General features: G+C 43.8%; 1 protein-coding gene across 1 annotated transcript in view; it reads left to right on the forward strand.

Annotated features, from left to right (window-relative positions):
* Positions 1 to 18,507, forward strand: part of PDHX (pyruvate dehydrogenase complex component X) — a 188,252-nt gene that overhangs the window by 16,960 nt on the left and 152,785 nt on the right. Inside the window, exon 2 of the mRNA XM_082270155.1 lies at positions 14,962 to 15,045. Coding sequence (XP_082126281.1) covers positions 14,962 to 15,045 — 84 coding nt within the window. The remainder of the gene's footprint in view (positions 1 to 14,961; positions 15,046 to 18,507) is intronic.

Genomic DNA, 18,507 nt, shown 5'->3' on the forward strand with positions numbered 1-18,507 from the left:
GCTTCCCCCTCATTCACAGACTGCCGATTCACCTTGACAGAGTGTAAAACTGCATTCAGCATCATCACCGGCTGCCCGTATCTCCAGCCGACGTGTTCAGTCACTCATTCAATACAAGCTGCCAGCAGAGAACATTTCCTGCTCGCTGATAACGGCCCATGGCAGATCCTTGTTTTAGAATCACCGTTCACCGCCGCTTTAAATAACCAAAATAAATAAAAGGTTATGTAATCCACCGCAATCAGCCAGGGTTAAAATTCCAATCTTGAATCTTACTTCTCTTTTATATTGCTGTTTTTGGCTTCCTAAAATTTGACACGGTTGGTTTTGTAGCTACATTTTATATCAGCGATACAATATTAATGCGCAATTGCGTGAATTTTTGTTGTCTGTGCATTATTACTGTGGAGTGACATTTCAGCAAACATTTCACACCCTAAGAGCCCATTCACACTGCCGCGACTTGTCAGGCTACTTGTCAGCCTGACAAGTCGCGGTTGGTCGCAGTCCATTGAGTAGTACAGGACCCGTTCTAATAGGAGCGACACAAGTCGCTCCGACTTAGAAAAAGGCTCCTGTACTACTTTGGGGCGACCTTGGAGCGACTTGCATAGACTTCCATTATGTCAAGTCCCTGCAAGTCGCGCCAAAGTCGCGGTGCACGCGACTTCACAGGTCGCCCCCCCAAAGTCATGCCGCCTCAGTGTGAACCGGCTCTAAATTGTGATACAATGGGGGAGATTTACTAAAACCCGTGTACACACAATGTAGGGCAGCTGTGCATAGTAACCAATCAGCTTTTCAGGTTTTAGGCTACGTTCACAATGAACGCGGGTTTGAAATTCACACGATTTTAAACCTGCATTTCGGTGTGAGTTCAGGGGAGATTTAAAAGACATCTGTGCGGGTTCATGCGCCCCCATATTGAAATCACCCTCTAAAGCCCCGTACACACGATCAGATTTATGGGTGCCAGAAACCAGAAAGCAAGCTACTCACTAGGGGGGGAACCTCTGGGTGAGTCTAGGATGGAAAGGGACCTGGGGGTACTGGTAGACAACAGGCTTGGCAGTGGCATGCAATGCCAAGCCGCTGCAAGCAAAGCCAACAGAATACTGGAATGTATAAAAAAGGGGATTCACTCCAGAAATAAAGAGATTATTCTCCCACTCTACAAGACTCTGGTCCGGCCACATCTGGAGTATGCTGTCCAGTTCTGGGCACCGGTCCTCAGGAAGGATGTGCTGGAACTGGATAGAGTCCAGAGAAGGGCAACAAAAATAATTAGGGGAATGGAGGACATCAGCTATGAGGAAAGTCTACAAGCACTGAACTTAAGCCCCGTACACACGTACTGATCGTCGGCCGAACGATCGGCCGTCTTTTGTCCAGGGCTGTTGTGTCTGTTGAAAACTGCAAAAGACTGCATACGAATTTTGCCGGCCAACAACAGCCGACTGCAGAAGTGATGTCATGTGATGGTTAACTTTCCGTGTGTTTTTTCTTTTCTGAGCATGCCCAGTCTTGCTAATCTACTGTCTGTCGGCCGAATTCTGTACTGCCTGCACACCCGATTCTGTTCGGCCGAAAATGCGCTGTTGGCTGTCGGAAGCATCATACTAACAAGCCTACGATCGGTCGTCGGCCGAATATTTACGGCCGACAATCGGTACGTGTGTACGGGGCTTTATTCTCTCTGGAGAAGAGACGATTGAGGGGAGATATGATATCAATGTACAAATACTGTACTGGCGACCCTAGCATAAGGAACAAACTATTCAGAGAAAGGGAATACAATAAGACACGTGGCCACTCACTAAAACTAGAGGAAAGGCGGTTTAACCTTAAAATACGCAGGGAGTTCTTCACTGTAAGAGCAGTAAGGATGTGGAATTCTCTTCCACAAGCAGTGGTGTCAGCAGGGAGCATCGATGGTTTCAAAAAATTATTAGATGGGCACCTTAAAGACCACAACATAGAGGGGTATACAAAGTACGGTTATCAGCAAACACACACATAGGTTGAACTGGATGGACTGATGTCTTTTTTTAACCTCACAAACTATGTAACTATGAACGATCTGTCGTCCGTTTTTTGTTGCATGCTAGTCTCATAAGGAAAGTGAAGAGGTTACTTTCATATGAAAATTCCCGTACAACAGGATTCAACATCAGAAGTGAACGGTCCCCCCCCCCCATGCATCCCTATGGGGCATCGGATGTCAGCGGAGACATGTCTGCTGACATCCGATCCATCAAATCTGGACAGATGGAAACCCTATTTTCCATCCATCCAGCGGATCGGATGGGAACGGACCGACAGTCCGTTCCCATCCGATTCCCCCTAGAGATGTATGGGGAACTGACAGCTGTGTCTCCGCACGCTGATCGATCCCACGCTGAGATAAAGGGAGTCCATCAGACGGACGGACTGTGTGAAAGGGGCCTTATTGTTTAATTGAAAGAGCTGAAGTTAGAAGCTGATTGGTTTCTATGTACAGCTGCGCCAGATTCTGTGTGTACCAGTTTAATAAATACCCCCCCCCCCCCCCCAAAGTGTTTTAATTCCCCTAACTTCAACCCACCCCTTGCTTTTAGGCCCTGTTCACACCTGAGCGTATTTCAGCTCGTAAAGCGCTCATCTCCAAAGGGCCCTTTCACACGGGAAATCCGATCAGATCCGCCGTCAGTTTTTTAGGCGGATCTGATCGGATGCTTCATGGATCACTATGGGGCAGCGGATGTCAGTGGAGACATGTCCGCTGATACCCACTGCCATCCGCATCCGATCCTGTCCGTGAAATCTGGATGGATGGAAACCCTATTTTCCCATCTGTCCAAGGTATCGGATGGGATGAGAGCGGACAGGCGGCCCGCTCTCATCCGATTCCCCCATAGAGATGCATGGGGCTCTGACGCTTCCCTCTCAGCACACAAAGCAGAGAGGGAGATGTCACCTTCCTGCTCAGCGGGGGCAGCACGGATCCGCCTATGGAGGCGGACCATGTGAAAGAGCCCAAAGTCTCAAAACGCCCAGCAAGCAAAACCCTATTAATTCCAATGGCCCCTGTTCACATATGAGTGTTTTTGTCTCCTGAAGCAAAACGCCTGAAGCTCAAAAAAGTACATGAGCTTCTTTTTTGGCAGATTACAAGCGTTTTTGTTAGATGTCAATGCCTGCTTCCAAACATCTGCAAAAAACCCCCGAAAAAAAGCCCAAAAAAACGCCTGAAAACGATACGCTCAGTTGTGAATGGAGCCTTAGGCTACTTTCAAACTGATCCATAGCAATGCATATGCGTTTTTGCCATGTTTGCGGTGCGTTTTACACAGGATATGACTCAAACTGCATCAAACACTGAACCTGGGTGTGTTTTTGATGCGTTTTTGCAGCGTTTTCAATGGGGGGGAAGTATGTTTTTAGTACGCACCAAAAATGCAGCAAGCAGGATTTTACGTAGGAGTTCCGTAGTATTACACAGTTACACGTTTTTTTCTTTTGCTTTTTTTTTTAAACACAAAAGCAGAAGAAAAACGGATCAGTGTAAAAGCAGTCTTAAGCCCCCGTTCACACCGGAGCGACTTGTTATGCGATTTGACAGGTCAATTTGCATGACCTATTGCACCCTATTGTCGGCAAAAGCACTGGTCAGATCGGTGAGATGGCAACTTTGCGGTGCCGCATCGATTTTGAAAAAATAGTTCCTACAGTATTTGGGATGCGACTTGCATAGATATCTGTACATGAACCTGCTCAGATGTCTTCCAAGTCCCATCTGAAGTCATGCAACATGCGGCTTTGAAATCGTGCGATTCAGATGAAGTCAAATGATTTCAAAGCCACATTGAATGTGAACGAGGGATAAAGGTCAGAGGCACGAAGACTGCATTCACACTGAAGCGGCACGACTTCGGGGGCTACTTCACAAGTCGCGTGCACCGCGACTTCGGCGTGACTTGTGTCGCTCCTATTAGAACGGGTCCTGTAGCACTGCATGGACCGCGACCGACCGCGACTTGTCAGGCTGACCAGTCTCCTGACAAGTCGCGGTAGTGTGAATGGAGAGTAATCCTTTCATCTCCCCTCTACTCCCCAGATGCCATACTTACCTTGCAAAAGGGGCTCTCAGCCTTAGGAGTTCATTAACCTACCACTGCTGATCTTCTGTGTGCCAGCTGTGGTTGACCATCACTTTCTACTGGATATCTATGGGGCCATCTCCTGAGGCTCCTGAGATTCTTAGGAAACTGCCCCATGGAACTCCATGGAAAGCATCTTCATAACTGCAGCCAGCTCAAATAAGTTGGGCAGCAGCTTGTAAGCAAATATCAGGTCAGTGACCAGGCTGTAGTACTTTGCCTATTTAACACAAAAGGTCCAATGGGGGGGTCCTTAGGACCATCCATTCTTCTCTATTGAGCACCGGATGTATACGAACTTGCACATTCACCTACCTCGGCGTCCGTTTAAAAAAACAGAAGTGCAATCCTGCCGCTTCTGTTCACAGCGGCGAAAAGCTGCATCCCCCCTCTTTGGAAACAGACTCAGCCCCCAACTGTGGCCATGTGGCTCCAAAAAGTGAAATGCATCAACGAAATGGAAGACCTGATGGCGACGGACCACGAAGATAGAGAAAATTTTTTGAAGCGCTGGTACTACTGGCATGACTTCACATTCACGGCGGAATACCGTGATCTATTGATCTGATGGCGTGGGTGGTGTCGGGCCGGGCGGTCCCCCCCCTCCTTCTCCTCCCCTTCTCCGTCCAGTCACCCTTCTGCTCCCCCCCCCGTTTCCTTCCTCTCTCCCCTCTTTTCTACTGATTCTAATCTGCCTTGTCTCTGAATGACGCGGATTGGACTTTCTCTCTTTGTTCCCTCGATCTCTTTTGGTTTTACCTTCTAGGCGTGTTTATTTAGTCCTCTGTTCACTCCTCTTTCTGAAAGGAATACCTACATAGTTCCCCTCAGCGGCCGCTGAGCAGTCAAGTGACTGTCTGGGCGATGCCCCCCACGCACCTGTAGCCGGCCAGGTGATAGATGCCGGTGGGTGCGGGGAGTTGCTTACGGACGGTCCTTACACCAAAGGTCATATTTTGCATTATGCATCTCTCTGTGGCGGGCTCTCAGGGGTTAACTCGGGTATATTAAGTTATTTTATGATATCCATATTCATGTTCCAGTTCCTTGTCAGCAAGATATCTTGTTTCATGTTCTTCAACTATTAGATGTGTATTTTCTATTTTCTCTTGATGTCATTCAAGGTATTCCTCTGTGGAATTCGTTATATGCCTTTTATATTTTCTTCAATAAACAAATTAAAAAAAAAAAAAAACAGAAGTGGATTTGTTCCCCTCCGTCTGGACGGATTAAATCACAGCATAGGCGGGAGTAGTCCGTTTTACATCGGGCTGTCCATAGAGCAGCATGGGCTGTGTCTGTATCCACTTTGCATAAGTGGAGCGGGCACGGACCTGTCATCTGGCTCGGCTCAGCAGGGGATCGATCAGCGGACGGAAACTGAATCCAGCCTGCAATGGGGAAAAGTGAGGTCACTGATCCCATGTCTAGTATTGTCAATCTTCCCATCCCCCACATTCCTGGAATTGGCTTTAGGCTACGTTCACATGTTAGCGTAGCAGACCGCGGCAGAATCGCCGCGATTCTGCCCGCGATCCAGAAATTATTGCAAATCGCAGGACGCCTGTGCATTGCCGTTGATTTGCAATGGCACCCAAAACGCTGTGCGATGTTGCCGCGATTTCCGCCTGCCGAATTGCGGTAACATCGCGCAAACAAAATTGTGGGTCGCATGACGCCCCAAAGAAGCTTTTGTACCTTTTTTTGGGCGTCATGCGACCTGCGATTTTGTTTGTGCGATGTTACTGCGATTCGGCAGGCGGAAATCCCGGCAACATCGCACAGCGTTTGGGATGCCATTGCAAATCAACGGCAACACACAGGCGTCCCGCGATTTGCAATGATTTCCGGATCGCGGGCAGAATCGCGGCGATTCTGCTGCGGTCCGCTACGCTAACATGTGAACGTAGCCTTAGAGGTAGTGAGTGTTACAGGAACTGCCAGCTGGAGACTGGAGATAACACAGATCAATGCATTTATTTGTCAGCACACCACACATCCTCTAGCTTCGTCCGAAAGATTTATTGAAGAATGATCACATCACAAAGGATAAAGTGCAATGTTTTGGAGTCGAACAGGACCCCGTCTACGTTTCTTAACGTGTATGCGTTTTTTAAACAGGCGTTCACCCTACGGGTACGCTCATTTCAGCGCTGGAATTTTTTGCAAGTGTGAACTTAGTCATATTTTGGTAAATAAACCTGACCTGTTAATAAAAATATAAATCGGCGCTAAAGTGACAACATGAAATTACATTATAAAATCACATCAAATGTGATAATGTGCAAATTCCCACTCCAAAAAAAAAAAGATGGATAGATGAAGATGCATAAAATATTCCAAAGTGATAGGAGTGTAATATATACAACAACATGTGCACAATTCATAAAACAAATGTACTCAGTGGTCCAGATGTTTCAAACGAGAAACCAAGATTAAAGTGCAAAATAAATATATATAAATAAATAGTCCAAAAAAATCTTTTAGTGCTCTTTCACACGGCCGCTCCGTGTGAAAGCTCCGCTGCGGGACTTTTTTTTTTTTTCACGGAGCGGATGACATTTGTGTCATCCGCTCCGTATATCCGCATATCATCCCATCCGTTTGCGGATGATATGCGGACATAATGTAAGTCTATGGGCATTGCGGATGTCAGCGGGTGACACCGCTGACATCCGATTTTCCTTCCTTTACGTTTTTTGAAAGGATGAAAAAATAGGGTTCTGTTCCAAAAAACGGAACAGAACTGAAAGGAAGAAAATCGGATGTCAGCGGATGGTATTCCGCTGACATCCGTAATGCCATAGACTTACATTATGTCCGCAAATCATCCGCAAAAAAATAGGATGATTTGCGGACACACGGAGCGGCCGTGTGAAAGAGCCCTTAAGGTGCAAAAATATATTTCTCCTGTGTAAGGTGAATCACAGTCCAAAAAAGCCTTTTAAAGGTGCAAAATTGTAATTCCTCCTGTGCAAGGTGAATCCCAGAAAATCACCAAGTGAAACAACACCCTGTGAGTGCAATGGCCGCTTACCTCCCCTCACATAAATCATGCTTTAAGATCAATCCAACAGGGACACAGATCCAATCCCCCTCAATAATGGTGATAGTATGCTTGTGGTAAGGGATAATAGCCTCTATGTAAACGCTTCCTTGTTAGATGATCCACATCAGCCACATTGGCTCATAAATAAATGACAATAGGGGCTCCAAGGTGGAAGTATGTTTTAAAATAGGTAACTTAAATATTAAAACACTTACATTAAAGTACAATGTAGTATACAGGAAAGAGACCAGCGGGGTCTCTGAACAGCATCTCTCTCCAAATTCAAGTACTTCCGGTTTCGGCCGTAAACCGAAAGTGACGTCACCCGGCTCCTACTGACGCGTTGCATCACAAATTGATGTGTTGTTGACCTAAAAAATAGTGCCATAAGTGCAGTGGTAGTCCTTTTTCCTTTATTGCCACATGAACCACTTACCTTTACCCACCTGCCAACCACTCTATAGCTGAAAGACAGCTACAACGTGGTCGTCCTGTTCTGGGAGGGTGTCAATAGATGTCCTCTCAGAACCCCCACCTCCTGCGGTGCGCATTGTGCGTGCTCTGTGACTGTTGTGTCCTTTTTGGATACAGCTAATTACAGATCCGCATAAAGAGCCAAACACAATGGCCCTTTACCATGTGATCAGCTATGTCCAATCACAGCTGATCACATGTAAACAGACTTGCTAGTTGTCGGCATTCCTTTCCTCAAGCGCTGTCTGTGGGAGGAAAGGAGAGGCATTAACCAGCAAGCGTGGCAGCACATCGTTTACACTGATAATTAGGGCACTGATCATCAATGTCCTTAACCACTTTACCACCGGAGGATTTTGCTGTCCTGCGTCTGGGCCGCTTTTTGCGATTCAACGCTGTGCGACTTTAACTGACAATTGCGCGGTCGTGCGACGCCGTACCCAATCGAAACTTACGTTCTTTTTTTCCCACAAACAGCTTTCTTTTGGTGGTATTTGATCACCTGTGCGATTTTTACTTTTTGCGCTATAAACAAAGAGCATTTATTTTGAAAAAATAACAATATTTTTAATATTTTTTTTATATGAAATTCCCCCCCCCCCAAAAAAAATGTAAAAATCAAAATTTTTTTAAATTTTTGGCCAATTTTGTTTTCTGCTACATATTTTTGGTAAAAAAAATCACAATAAGCGTATTTTGATTGGATTGCGCAAAAGTTATTGCGTTTACTAACTAAGGGAAAGATTTCTGTCATTTTTGGTGTTTTTAACGCTTAATGGCGGCGATCTGCGATTTTTGTTTTTTGCGGGACTGCGACATTGCGGCGGACAGATCGGACCCTTGACTGACATTTTTGACACTTTTGGGGGTACCAGTGACATTGCTACAGTAATCAGTGCTATATATGCACTGTTACTGTAAAAATGACACTGGCATTGAAGGGGTTAACTTTATTGGAGAGGGAGGGGTTAATGTATGCCTGGTGCTTACTAACGTGTGTGGGGGGAGGTGACTGAGTTACATAAGGACACATCGATCTGTCACTCCTTGTCACTGAGGAGATCCGCCCGCTTTGTTTACACAAGTGGGCGGATCTCCACACTCGATTCCCCGATGATCGGGGAAGAGCAGCGACGATCGCCGCCGCTCCTCCCCTGGCCCGACTCCCGCTGTGACTGAAAACAGCGGGAGCGCACCGCCTACAGGGGGAGGAGTCTAGCAACGTAGTACTACGTCGCTGGACGATAACGAGCCACATTGCTGCAGTAGCAGCAATGTGAGCAGTGGTAAAGAGGTTAATGTCAGTGCTCATCAGCGCACATCATTGAAGAAAAAACTACTTATTTGCAACATTTTATAACAGAAACTAAGAAAAAAAAAACCCCAGTGATGATTAAATGCCACCAAAAGAAAGCTCTATCTGTCTCAAAAAAAATGATAAAAATTTTGTTTTTATTAGTGTTGCATGACTGCGCAATTGTCATTCAAAGTGCGACAGCGCTGAAAGGTGAAAATTGGCCTGGGCAGGAAGGGGGTAAAAGTGCCCAGTAGTCAGAATGCATGGATCAGAGAGGAATTGTTCAACCATACTTTTCTGGAAAGCTGTGCGAGCAAACTGCTGGGGGCTTGTGCAGAGTCCAGGGATGATTTTCTATGCGTCTCCTATCCTTTGCTATGTGATCTGACAATACATGACCTGGTGTAGGAAATGCATGAGAAAGTGGCACAGCGCTTCATGATGGCTTTCCATCAGCTTCTCTGTGCCGCTTTACCATAATAGATTTGGTAGGACCTCCCCATTGTGTCACCCTCTTCAGTAATTTACCACATCAGATTCTGAAGGTTTTACCCCCTTAATGACCAGGCCATTTTTTGCGATTCGGCACTGCATTGTTTTAACTGACAATTGTGCGGTTGTGCGACACTGTACCCAAATACAATTGATGTTCTTTTTTTTCCCCACAAACAGAGCTTTCTTTTTGTGGTATTTGATCACCTCTGCGGTTTTTAGATTTTGCGCTATAAACCAAAAATAGAGCAACAATTTTGAAAAAAAAAAACGCAATATTTTTTACTTTCTGCTATAAAAAATTCCCAATAAAAATTTTAAAAAATCTAAATTTTTTTTTTTTTTGGCAGTTTAGGCCAATGTGTATTCTGCTACATATTTTTGTTAAAAAAAAAAAAAAATTTCCAAAAAGCGTATATTAATTGGTTTGCACAAAAGTTATAGTGTTTACAAACTATGGGATAGATTTATGGACTTTTTATTTATTTATTTATTTATTTATTTATTAGTAATGGGTGGCAATCTGCGATTTTTATCAGGATTGTGACTGACAGATCGGACCCCTATTTGACATCTTTTACATTGTTTGGGGACCAGTGACATAAATACAGTAATCGGGGCTAAATAATATGCACTGTTACTGTGTAAATGACACTGGCAGGGAAGGGGTTAACACTGGGGGTGATCAAAGGGAAGGGGTTAACACTGGGGGTGATCAAAGGGGTTAAATGTGTTCCCTATTGTGCTTACTGTGTGGGGGGATGGGTTGGACAGAGGCAGGGAGAGATCGGTGATTCAGCTTAGCTGAATCACACAATCTTTCGCTGCCTCTCTGACAGAAGACCCGCCTGCTTTGTTTACATAAGCAGGCGACTCTTCCATCATTCTAGCCGAAGATCACGGGAGGCCGGTGGCGATCAAGCTCGCTCCTCCCATAGTCTCACTCCCGCTGTGTCTAATCGCAGCGGAAGCGCTGCTCCGGCTGCACAAACACGTATGGTGTAAACCCCGCATGGCCCCTGGTGGTCTGCCTTGCAGTAGAAACGCTCACCTGAATAGGCTGGACCATTCTAACCTTTCCAAATTGTACTGACCCGAACCGTTCCGCTCAGTGGAAACGAGGCAATAGCGGCCATTTGTCCTACAAAGCAGAAATCACAGGAAATGAAGCCTGTGGTTTAAAACCATGCAATTTTATTTTCTCAGAGATTAAAAACTGTGGAAAGAAATAGACTAATAAAAACAGAATGGTGTAGCGCTAAATTTTGAATGACAAACACTTATACTGAATCAAAGTATGATGTTAACATATACAGTCCAAAAAATGAACACTGAAGTCCACAAAGGAAGGTATTGGCTGAAACAGATTCCCAGGAAAGGAAAAGCTCCAAACCAATGAAGAAAGGTGAAGATCAGGTGTGCCCAGGAGTAGAAATGAATCCATCAGACAATATAGTGAGAGATGGCTCCTTACCAAATAGCTCTTACCACTAGATTATAGGTGGCTGAACGCTCATATGAAAGAGAGATCCTCCAATGTAGTGGAATGGCCAGGCAGGAGCATAGGTCACTCTCTCCAGGGACAACCAATCATAGGTCACAGGGATATCCAGTGTATAACCATGGAAATAAAAAGGGGAAACACTCCCATAGTGCATTACCAATGTATAACTTTAATAAATAAAAAGGGATGCACTCACATGTAAAAACTTTTTATGTCAGCGGAATAAACAATGACATGCAGCCGCAGTGTTCCTGCAGAACATTCCTCCTCGGATCATGGGTCACCCGGCAGTATGGTGGAGAGCTAACGCTGATGATCAATCTAACCGTCAGGATAAACCACAAGTTAAAATACAGCCTGCAGGTGGTTTATCCTGACGGCGCGAGATTTCGTTTCAAAATTTCACATCTGGCAATACATTTTTACACAGATTTTTGTGGGGCAGCAATTGTGTGTTTGTGTAGAGGGGAGGATAGTCCAACCTTCGTGCTGGTACTCCTACCTCCAAAGCTGCCACCACCAGGAATGGTCATTTTATCATTATAATGGGACAAAGGTCTTGTAAAAAGACCTCTTAAAGCGGAGTTCCGGGCACAAAATCTGTATTTTTTTTTTTTTGTGCCCCTCCGCTAGCTACACATAACCTGAAGAGGAATTGGATAGTTATTTTTTTTTTTGTATACTCACCTTGTAATTGAAGATCGTAAATACTCACCTCAGAGTACTTCCTCCTTCAGTGCCGAGGCTCACCCCGTCACTTCCTGCCTCGCAATGATTCCTGGGAGCTGAACGTCATCGCTCCCAGGAATCAATGCGACGGCACCGGCCCCGCACGTCACTTCCAGGCGACGCCGCATTCCCCTGCTAAACAGCTTCTGGGCATGCCCAGAAGCTGTTTAGGAATGCGGCGCCGCACCGGAAGTGATGAGAGGGGCCGGTGCGGCGCATTCTGGGAGAAGAAGACGTGGAAGAAGACACAGAAGAGGACCGCGCCGGCTTCAGCTGCCCACAAGAGAGATGGAAACGCTGTGGAAGAAATTTTTCAAAGTAAGTATTTCTTCTAAAAGGTAAGTGCGAACCGGGACAGATCAGAGGCTATCCATTGTGGAATGTGCTAGCCCTGACTGTCCCGGGGGTATGTTCAGTAAAAAATCATTTCTGTGCCCGGAACTCCGCTTTAATGGCTTTGAAAGTCCAACCTTCACATTGGGGTTGGTTCAGACTTTGTCCTGGCACTCATACCACTATAGCGGTCATTACCAAGAAAGGTCATGTAAATAGGCCACCCCTTAAATGCTTTTATAAAGGGCTCATGAATACCTGTATGCAGCTCTTCTAACCACTATAGGACAATGGCATATAACAACTGTGCCAGCTGGCCATGTATGTTAGATATTCCTATTACCACATCTGCAAAGCCTGCTGCACATCAAATAGCTGAAACGGGAAAGTGCTCTCCAGCTTGATTCCCCCCCCCCCCCCCCCCCCCCCCAAGGTGACCCACTAATTTCTGAGTTGTACAGATGATGATTTATTATGTAAGGGCTTTTGATCAGTTTGTGGACAGAACTTTTTTTCCTGGTCCAGTTAGAAGCAGAGGTCACACAGTGTAGCTGCTCTCTTGTGCTGGCATGTGCCTGTCTTTGGAAATCTTGTGCTTTTGACCTGCTAAGACTAGTTACATGTAATCTCCATAATCCAATTACACGGTTTCTCCTGAGCAGGTGTAACACTTGGCACACTTTTCCGAGGTCCTGCTAAGCGAAGGGGAGGGCTACCGTGCAAGGGACCGTCAGACAATTGTGCAGTCTGTATTGAGACGATGTGCCTAGGGTATCGGGCCAGCAGTGTTCTATGGGGTATTCACTTTAAGAGATCATATATTCTTATGTATTCATATTTTGCATTTTTGACTGAAACTGCTGTACCCAAAGAGTTTATTTTCTTCGATCTCATTTAGGTTATTTTTTGGACAGTAGAAATTGTTAACAGATTATCTCTGCAGAAGGAGCAACCCTCACAAACCATAGCAGCCAGTCATCCGTTATTTCTCTAAGTTTGTTAGGGTGTCCTGTTATATATCCAATAATATGCTAAGTGAAAGAAACCCGAGGAAATGTGCATTACCTAGGTTAAATGGAATCTAATATGCCTTTGGGTCAATATATATATATATATATATATATATATATATATATATATAATTATTTATTTTATTTTTTTTAAGTATTTTTTGTAAACTGATATATGTATGTACTTGTATAGTGTGTCTGTAATATATAGATATTATATATATTTTTTTTTGGGGTGTTACACATAACCTCTATTACAAGGTACATGCACAACATTGGATTTCCAGAGAATTCTGGGTTTTCGAAAGGAGATGTTTCCAGATGCTGTCTGGGGTTGAAACCTCATGAATCCAAATTAAAGTGGAACTTCACCCTAAACAGGGAAGCTCCACTTTAACACCTCCATTTCTCTCCTCTCCCACTTTTGGAAGTTTCAGCGTGGAAGTGGGTACCTGCTAAAACTAGGTACTGTCTCCCAAAAAAAAAAATATATATATATATATATATATATATATATATATATATATATATATATATATATAATATATAATTTGTTTATTTAAATCTTTGTTTTTAAATCTTCCCCTCTGTTGCGCTTCGCTCCTACATGTAAAAATATTTTCTTTTTTTTTTTGCTAGAAAAATTACTCAGAACCCCCCGGGAAAAAAAAAAAAAAAAAATATATATATATATATATATATATATATATATATATATATATATATATATATATATATATATATATATATATAAACACACACTGTGAGCCAGACCGCCTTGTCCACATCAGTGCCTGACCTCACAAATGCGCTTCTGGAAGGATGGTCAAACATTCCCATAGACACACTCCTAAACCTTGTGGACGGCCTTCCCAGAGGAGTTGAAGCTGCAAATGGTGGGCCGACTCACTATTGAACCCTACGAACTCAGATTGGAATGTTGTTAAACTTCAACAAGTGTGTGTAATGGCTGGGGTCCCCATACTTTCTTTTCGTAATTTAGTATGTGGTGTGTGTGTGTGTGTATGTGTATGTATGTATGTATGTATATATATATGTATATATATATATATATATATATATATATATATATATATATATATATATATATATATATATATATATATATGTATAGGTGTGTGTGTATGTGTGTGTGTATAATAATATATATATATATATATATATATATATATATATATATATATATATATATATATATATATATATATATATAGCTAGCCTTGGTAAATGAGCTGGCGCTGGAGACCCAAGGACCGGCAAAGAACTGGGCCGGTTGAAGAGGGCTCTGGATCCTTGGCCAGGTGAGTATCTAGCTTTAAAAAAAGAACCGCTTTAAGAAAGTTAGAGGATTCATTCACTTGTGTGTGAAATTTCAGGCTTTCACAGTAGAGCAGCTAAGAAGAGTCTGGAAACTGTGGGCCAAGGACTCCAACTGCAGGCTGTATTTTAACTTGTTGAATAATCTGAAATATTTCCTTAATCAAATAAAAATACTTTTTTGGTGGGGTGGGGGGTGTATAAATAGGAAGGGTTGAAATACTTGCCTTTCTTCTAGGAAATGCCACTCCAATTTCCAAACAGTGCTGCGTACATAATCAAAAGCCTAGGCATTAATACACGTTTGTGCATTGAATCCTAATTCCATCAGAGCCAACAAACTTGTAAACCTGCTAAAAAGAGGACACTGTTGTTAATGATTGTATTTCCCAGGTTAATTAGAAAGGAATTTATTTGGAATCAATGCATGAAGGGCCAGCACTTTGTAGCTCCTTCTCTTGATAAATGTATCTATATACTACAACATCTCTCATTAATATGACTGTTCTGTCAGACAATTTTTTGTCGATTTTATGATTTCCCCTTAGGTAAACAACCCAAATGTGTGTGTATGATTCCATCCATTTCTCTTTCAGGGGCGCCATCTGTTCAGGTCCTAATGCCAGCGCTGTCTCCCACTATGGAGGAAGGAAATATTGTAAAGTGGTTGAAGAAGGAAGGTGAGTAGCTGGCTGCAAAACCTCAAGATATTCGTACAGCTCGTAAAACTGATTAGTAGTGTTTGAACAGCAATATTTAGATGTCAGTTACATGCTGATCTGTTTATTAGAAACGCACACATAGCCCAATATCAAATCATGTGGCTGCAACTTGATACATAGACATGCAGACGTAGTCATTTGTGCTCCAGCAAACATTAAAACAAGGAAGAAGTGATACATAACCAACTTTGTGCAAGATATAACTGTGGTGCCACATGTAGTTGTAACAGCATTTTGGAAACTGCTTTCCTGGGATTTTAATGCATTTTAATCATTAGGTCAGCGGGGCTCAACTTGATGTAGTTGCCCTCAAGCGTGGCTCCTAACATCACTAAAAGGCTAGTTCTTAATATTTGGCGAATGTAGCATTACAGAAAAATGTCAGAGAATGCAGACATGGTGATACGGGGTGGCCAGTGACAATGGCTATGCTACAGGGGATGGTCAGTGAAAATGGACTTGAAACAGGAGATGGTCAGGGACAATGGACATGCAAGAGGAGATGGTCGATGACCATGGACGTGCAAGAGGGGGTGTTCGGCGACCATGGACGTGCAAGAGGTGGTGTTTGGCGACCATGGACGTGCAAGAGGTGGTGTTTGGCGACCATGGACGTGCAAGAGGTGGTGTTTGGCGACCATGGATGTGCAAGAGGTGGTGTTTGGCGACCATGGACGTGCAAGAGGGGGTGTTCGGCGACCATGGACGTGCAAGAGGGGATGGTCGGCGACTGCGGGCGGGCCACAGGGGGGTGGTCGGCGACTGCGGGCGGGCCACGAGGGCAGCACAATAAATGATGAAGGGCTGCCAGCTGGACCCCAGGGCTTTAGAGACTGGTGTAAGAGAATGGTTTGAAAAAAAAAGAAAAAACATCCAGTGAATGTCCGTTTTGTGGACAAAAATTTTTGAATGAGAGAATTCTGAGAACAGGTAGACTTGTTCAATCTGACAAGAAGAGCACAGCTGCTCAGCTAATTACTCTAAAATGTTGATGTTTAAAAGGACCTCTTTGAAAGCCGAGTGAGTCAATCCACGAGGAAGTACACAGCATAGGAGCACATAGACTTGCTGTTATCCAAAATCAAGAAAATTGGGCTACAATGGTCATGGCTTTGCCAAAATGAATGAATGAAGGCTGGAAAATGTTGACTGTTCTGAGTCTTGGAGTTTTGCTGCAACATGCAGACAGCAGGGTAGGAATGTGGCCTCAACAGAATGGATCCGTCCATGATAGTTGTGGAAAGATGCTTGTGATCCAGTATGAAGGAAATAAATTCTGCCTGCTCTGAAGGTCAAAGGAAATTTTACCTAGAACTAAGTTGATGTACCTAATGCAGACAGATGGTACTAGACTGGTGTAATTAATACAGATGGGTGGTACTAGACCGGTATACCTAGTAAACAATTGTGTACTTAATACAGACAGGTGTACCTAATACAGACTGGTGGTACTAGAGTGGTGTACCTAGTAAATACTGGTGTACCTAATTCAGACTGGTGGTACTAGACTGGTATACTTAATACAGACTGGTGGTACTAAACTGGTATGCCTAATAGAGACTGCTGCATACTGGTAGGCTTTTTCAATATTTATTTGAGAAGAAATACTGTTGTAAAGAATATGTGTACTGTGTACATTCCCTTTTTAAGAGCTTACAATTAAAATAAATAAAATGCTAAAAAGAAATACAATTCTGTATCCCACACTAGTAATAGCTCTGAGGCAAAGATCCTGGTTTGCAAGAATCGTCAGTTAAGAAGAGACTCCCACTCTTTCTGACTGTTGACTTGGTTTGGTGAACACAACACAAAGTACTGTAAGCAATGATAGGGCAACGTTTCACCTAACAACAAGACCCTGTCACTACCTGTGCCTGGCAACTGAGCAAATCCGTGAAGAGTGAAAATGAAAAAAATCCTCAGTAATCAATGGCAACTCCCCATTCTACCTTATTCTACAGAAGACTGGGGTGATATGTTGTGTTCTGTAGTAGTACCATCAGTTAATATTTAGTTATTTCAATTGTATATTGTATTTCAAACCTACAGGATTTATCACCTATTGGTCTGCGGAAAAGGGGTCGTATGTCAATTTCTGTCCAAGATGTTCCCAGTCTCAGCCAGATTTATTACACTTCATCTGGCATTTTCTAACTATTACTGACCTTTTTGAATTTGTGGTTGCCTTCCTTGCTAACTTACTACAAAACCATCTCCTCTGCACCCCTCATATCTGCCTCTTTTATATACATGTTGAAGAACATTGGCCACACAGGACTAAAATATTTTTTTAAAGAAACATTGTTCATGCTATTAAGTGGATGAACCCATCCCCTTAGATTATGACCTCATTCACACAGGCAAGCTATATACCTGTGCAATCGGCTGTCCTTCACTACATGGGATGCACAGGTGTTCCATGAAGCCTAGTACAGGCAGCCTGTGCAAATCAATGTCAGTGGGCAGCTGCACTGACATTCATGGATCTCCAAGAGCAATCCTGACTGTACATGCGCACAGGACCAGAAAACGGACAGACTGCGGGTCTATCTCAGTGGAAGAGGCCTATCTCAGTGGAAAATAATCATTCAGATAATGCCATTGAAGAAGGTCACAGTATGTATGGGATAGGAAACTGTCCCTTAACTTTCATAAAATACGGTGTCATTTAAAATTGAGCTCGACCGCCCAACTGGGAGTTTGATATTAAATACTGGGGTTATGGCTGCAGCTAGATGCCATAACCCCAGTATTTTCTTTTCCCTCAGGCAGCCGGCATTTAGATAAAACTGATCCCAGTGGCGTATTTGCCATGGGATCACTTTTAATAACGGCAGGAGAGGTGGTTTCCCGGGCCTACATTACCGATTTGGGGGCAAAAACAAAAGTGTTGCGTTTTTATAATTTTGATCAGTGTATATAATGTTTTGGGGTTCTAATTTTCTAGCAAAAAATACAGATTTTTACTTGGAAACAATAAATGTCAGGCTGGGTCCTCAAGGTGGTTAAAGGGGTTGTAAAGTCAGAAGGTCACATCTTAATGCATTTTTGCTTAGCAGTGTTTTTACACCCTTTAATGTGGGGTCCCCCTATTGACTCATGGAGTCTTTGGAATACATTTTGCCACCCGATCCCCTCTCAGAGGCTGTGGAGCCCTCTGGGTCCCAACCATCCATTGATGTACTGAGGGTGGTCCTGGAGTCCTTTGTATCCCGGGTGGAGGTGTTTTTTGGGCGACAGGTTAGCAAAAGCACCCCCTGCCTCAACTGTCTCCTCAGATCCTGAATCTGGGTCACTCTGCTGGGTCTGCGACCACGCGCCCTGAGTTCTCAGATAGTGAGGATGATTCCTCCACTCCTGTAGCCACGCATGAAAAGGCGCTGGTGGATGCACTGATTGTATCTGTGTGTAAGACTTTAA

The sequence above is a fragment of the Pelophylax lessonae genome (assembly GCF_965119305.1).
Source record: "Pelophylax lessonae genome assembly, chromosome: 10".
NCBI lineage: Eukaryota > Metazoa > Chordata > Amphibia > Anura > Ranidae > Pelophylax > Pelophylax lessonae.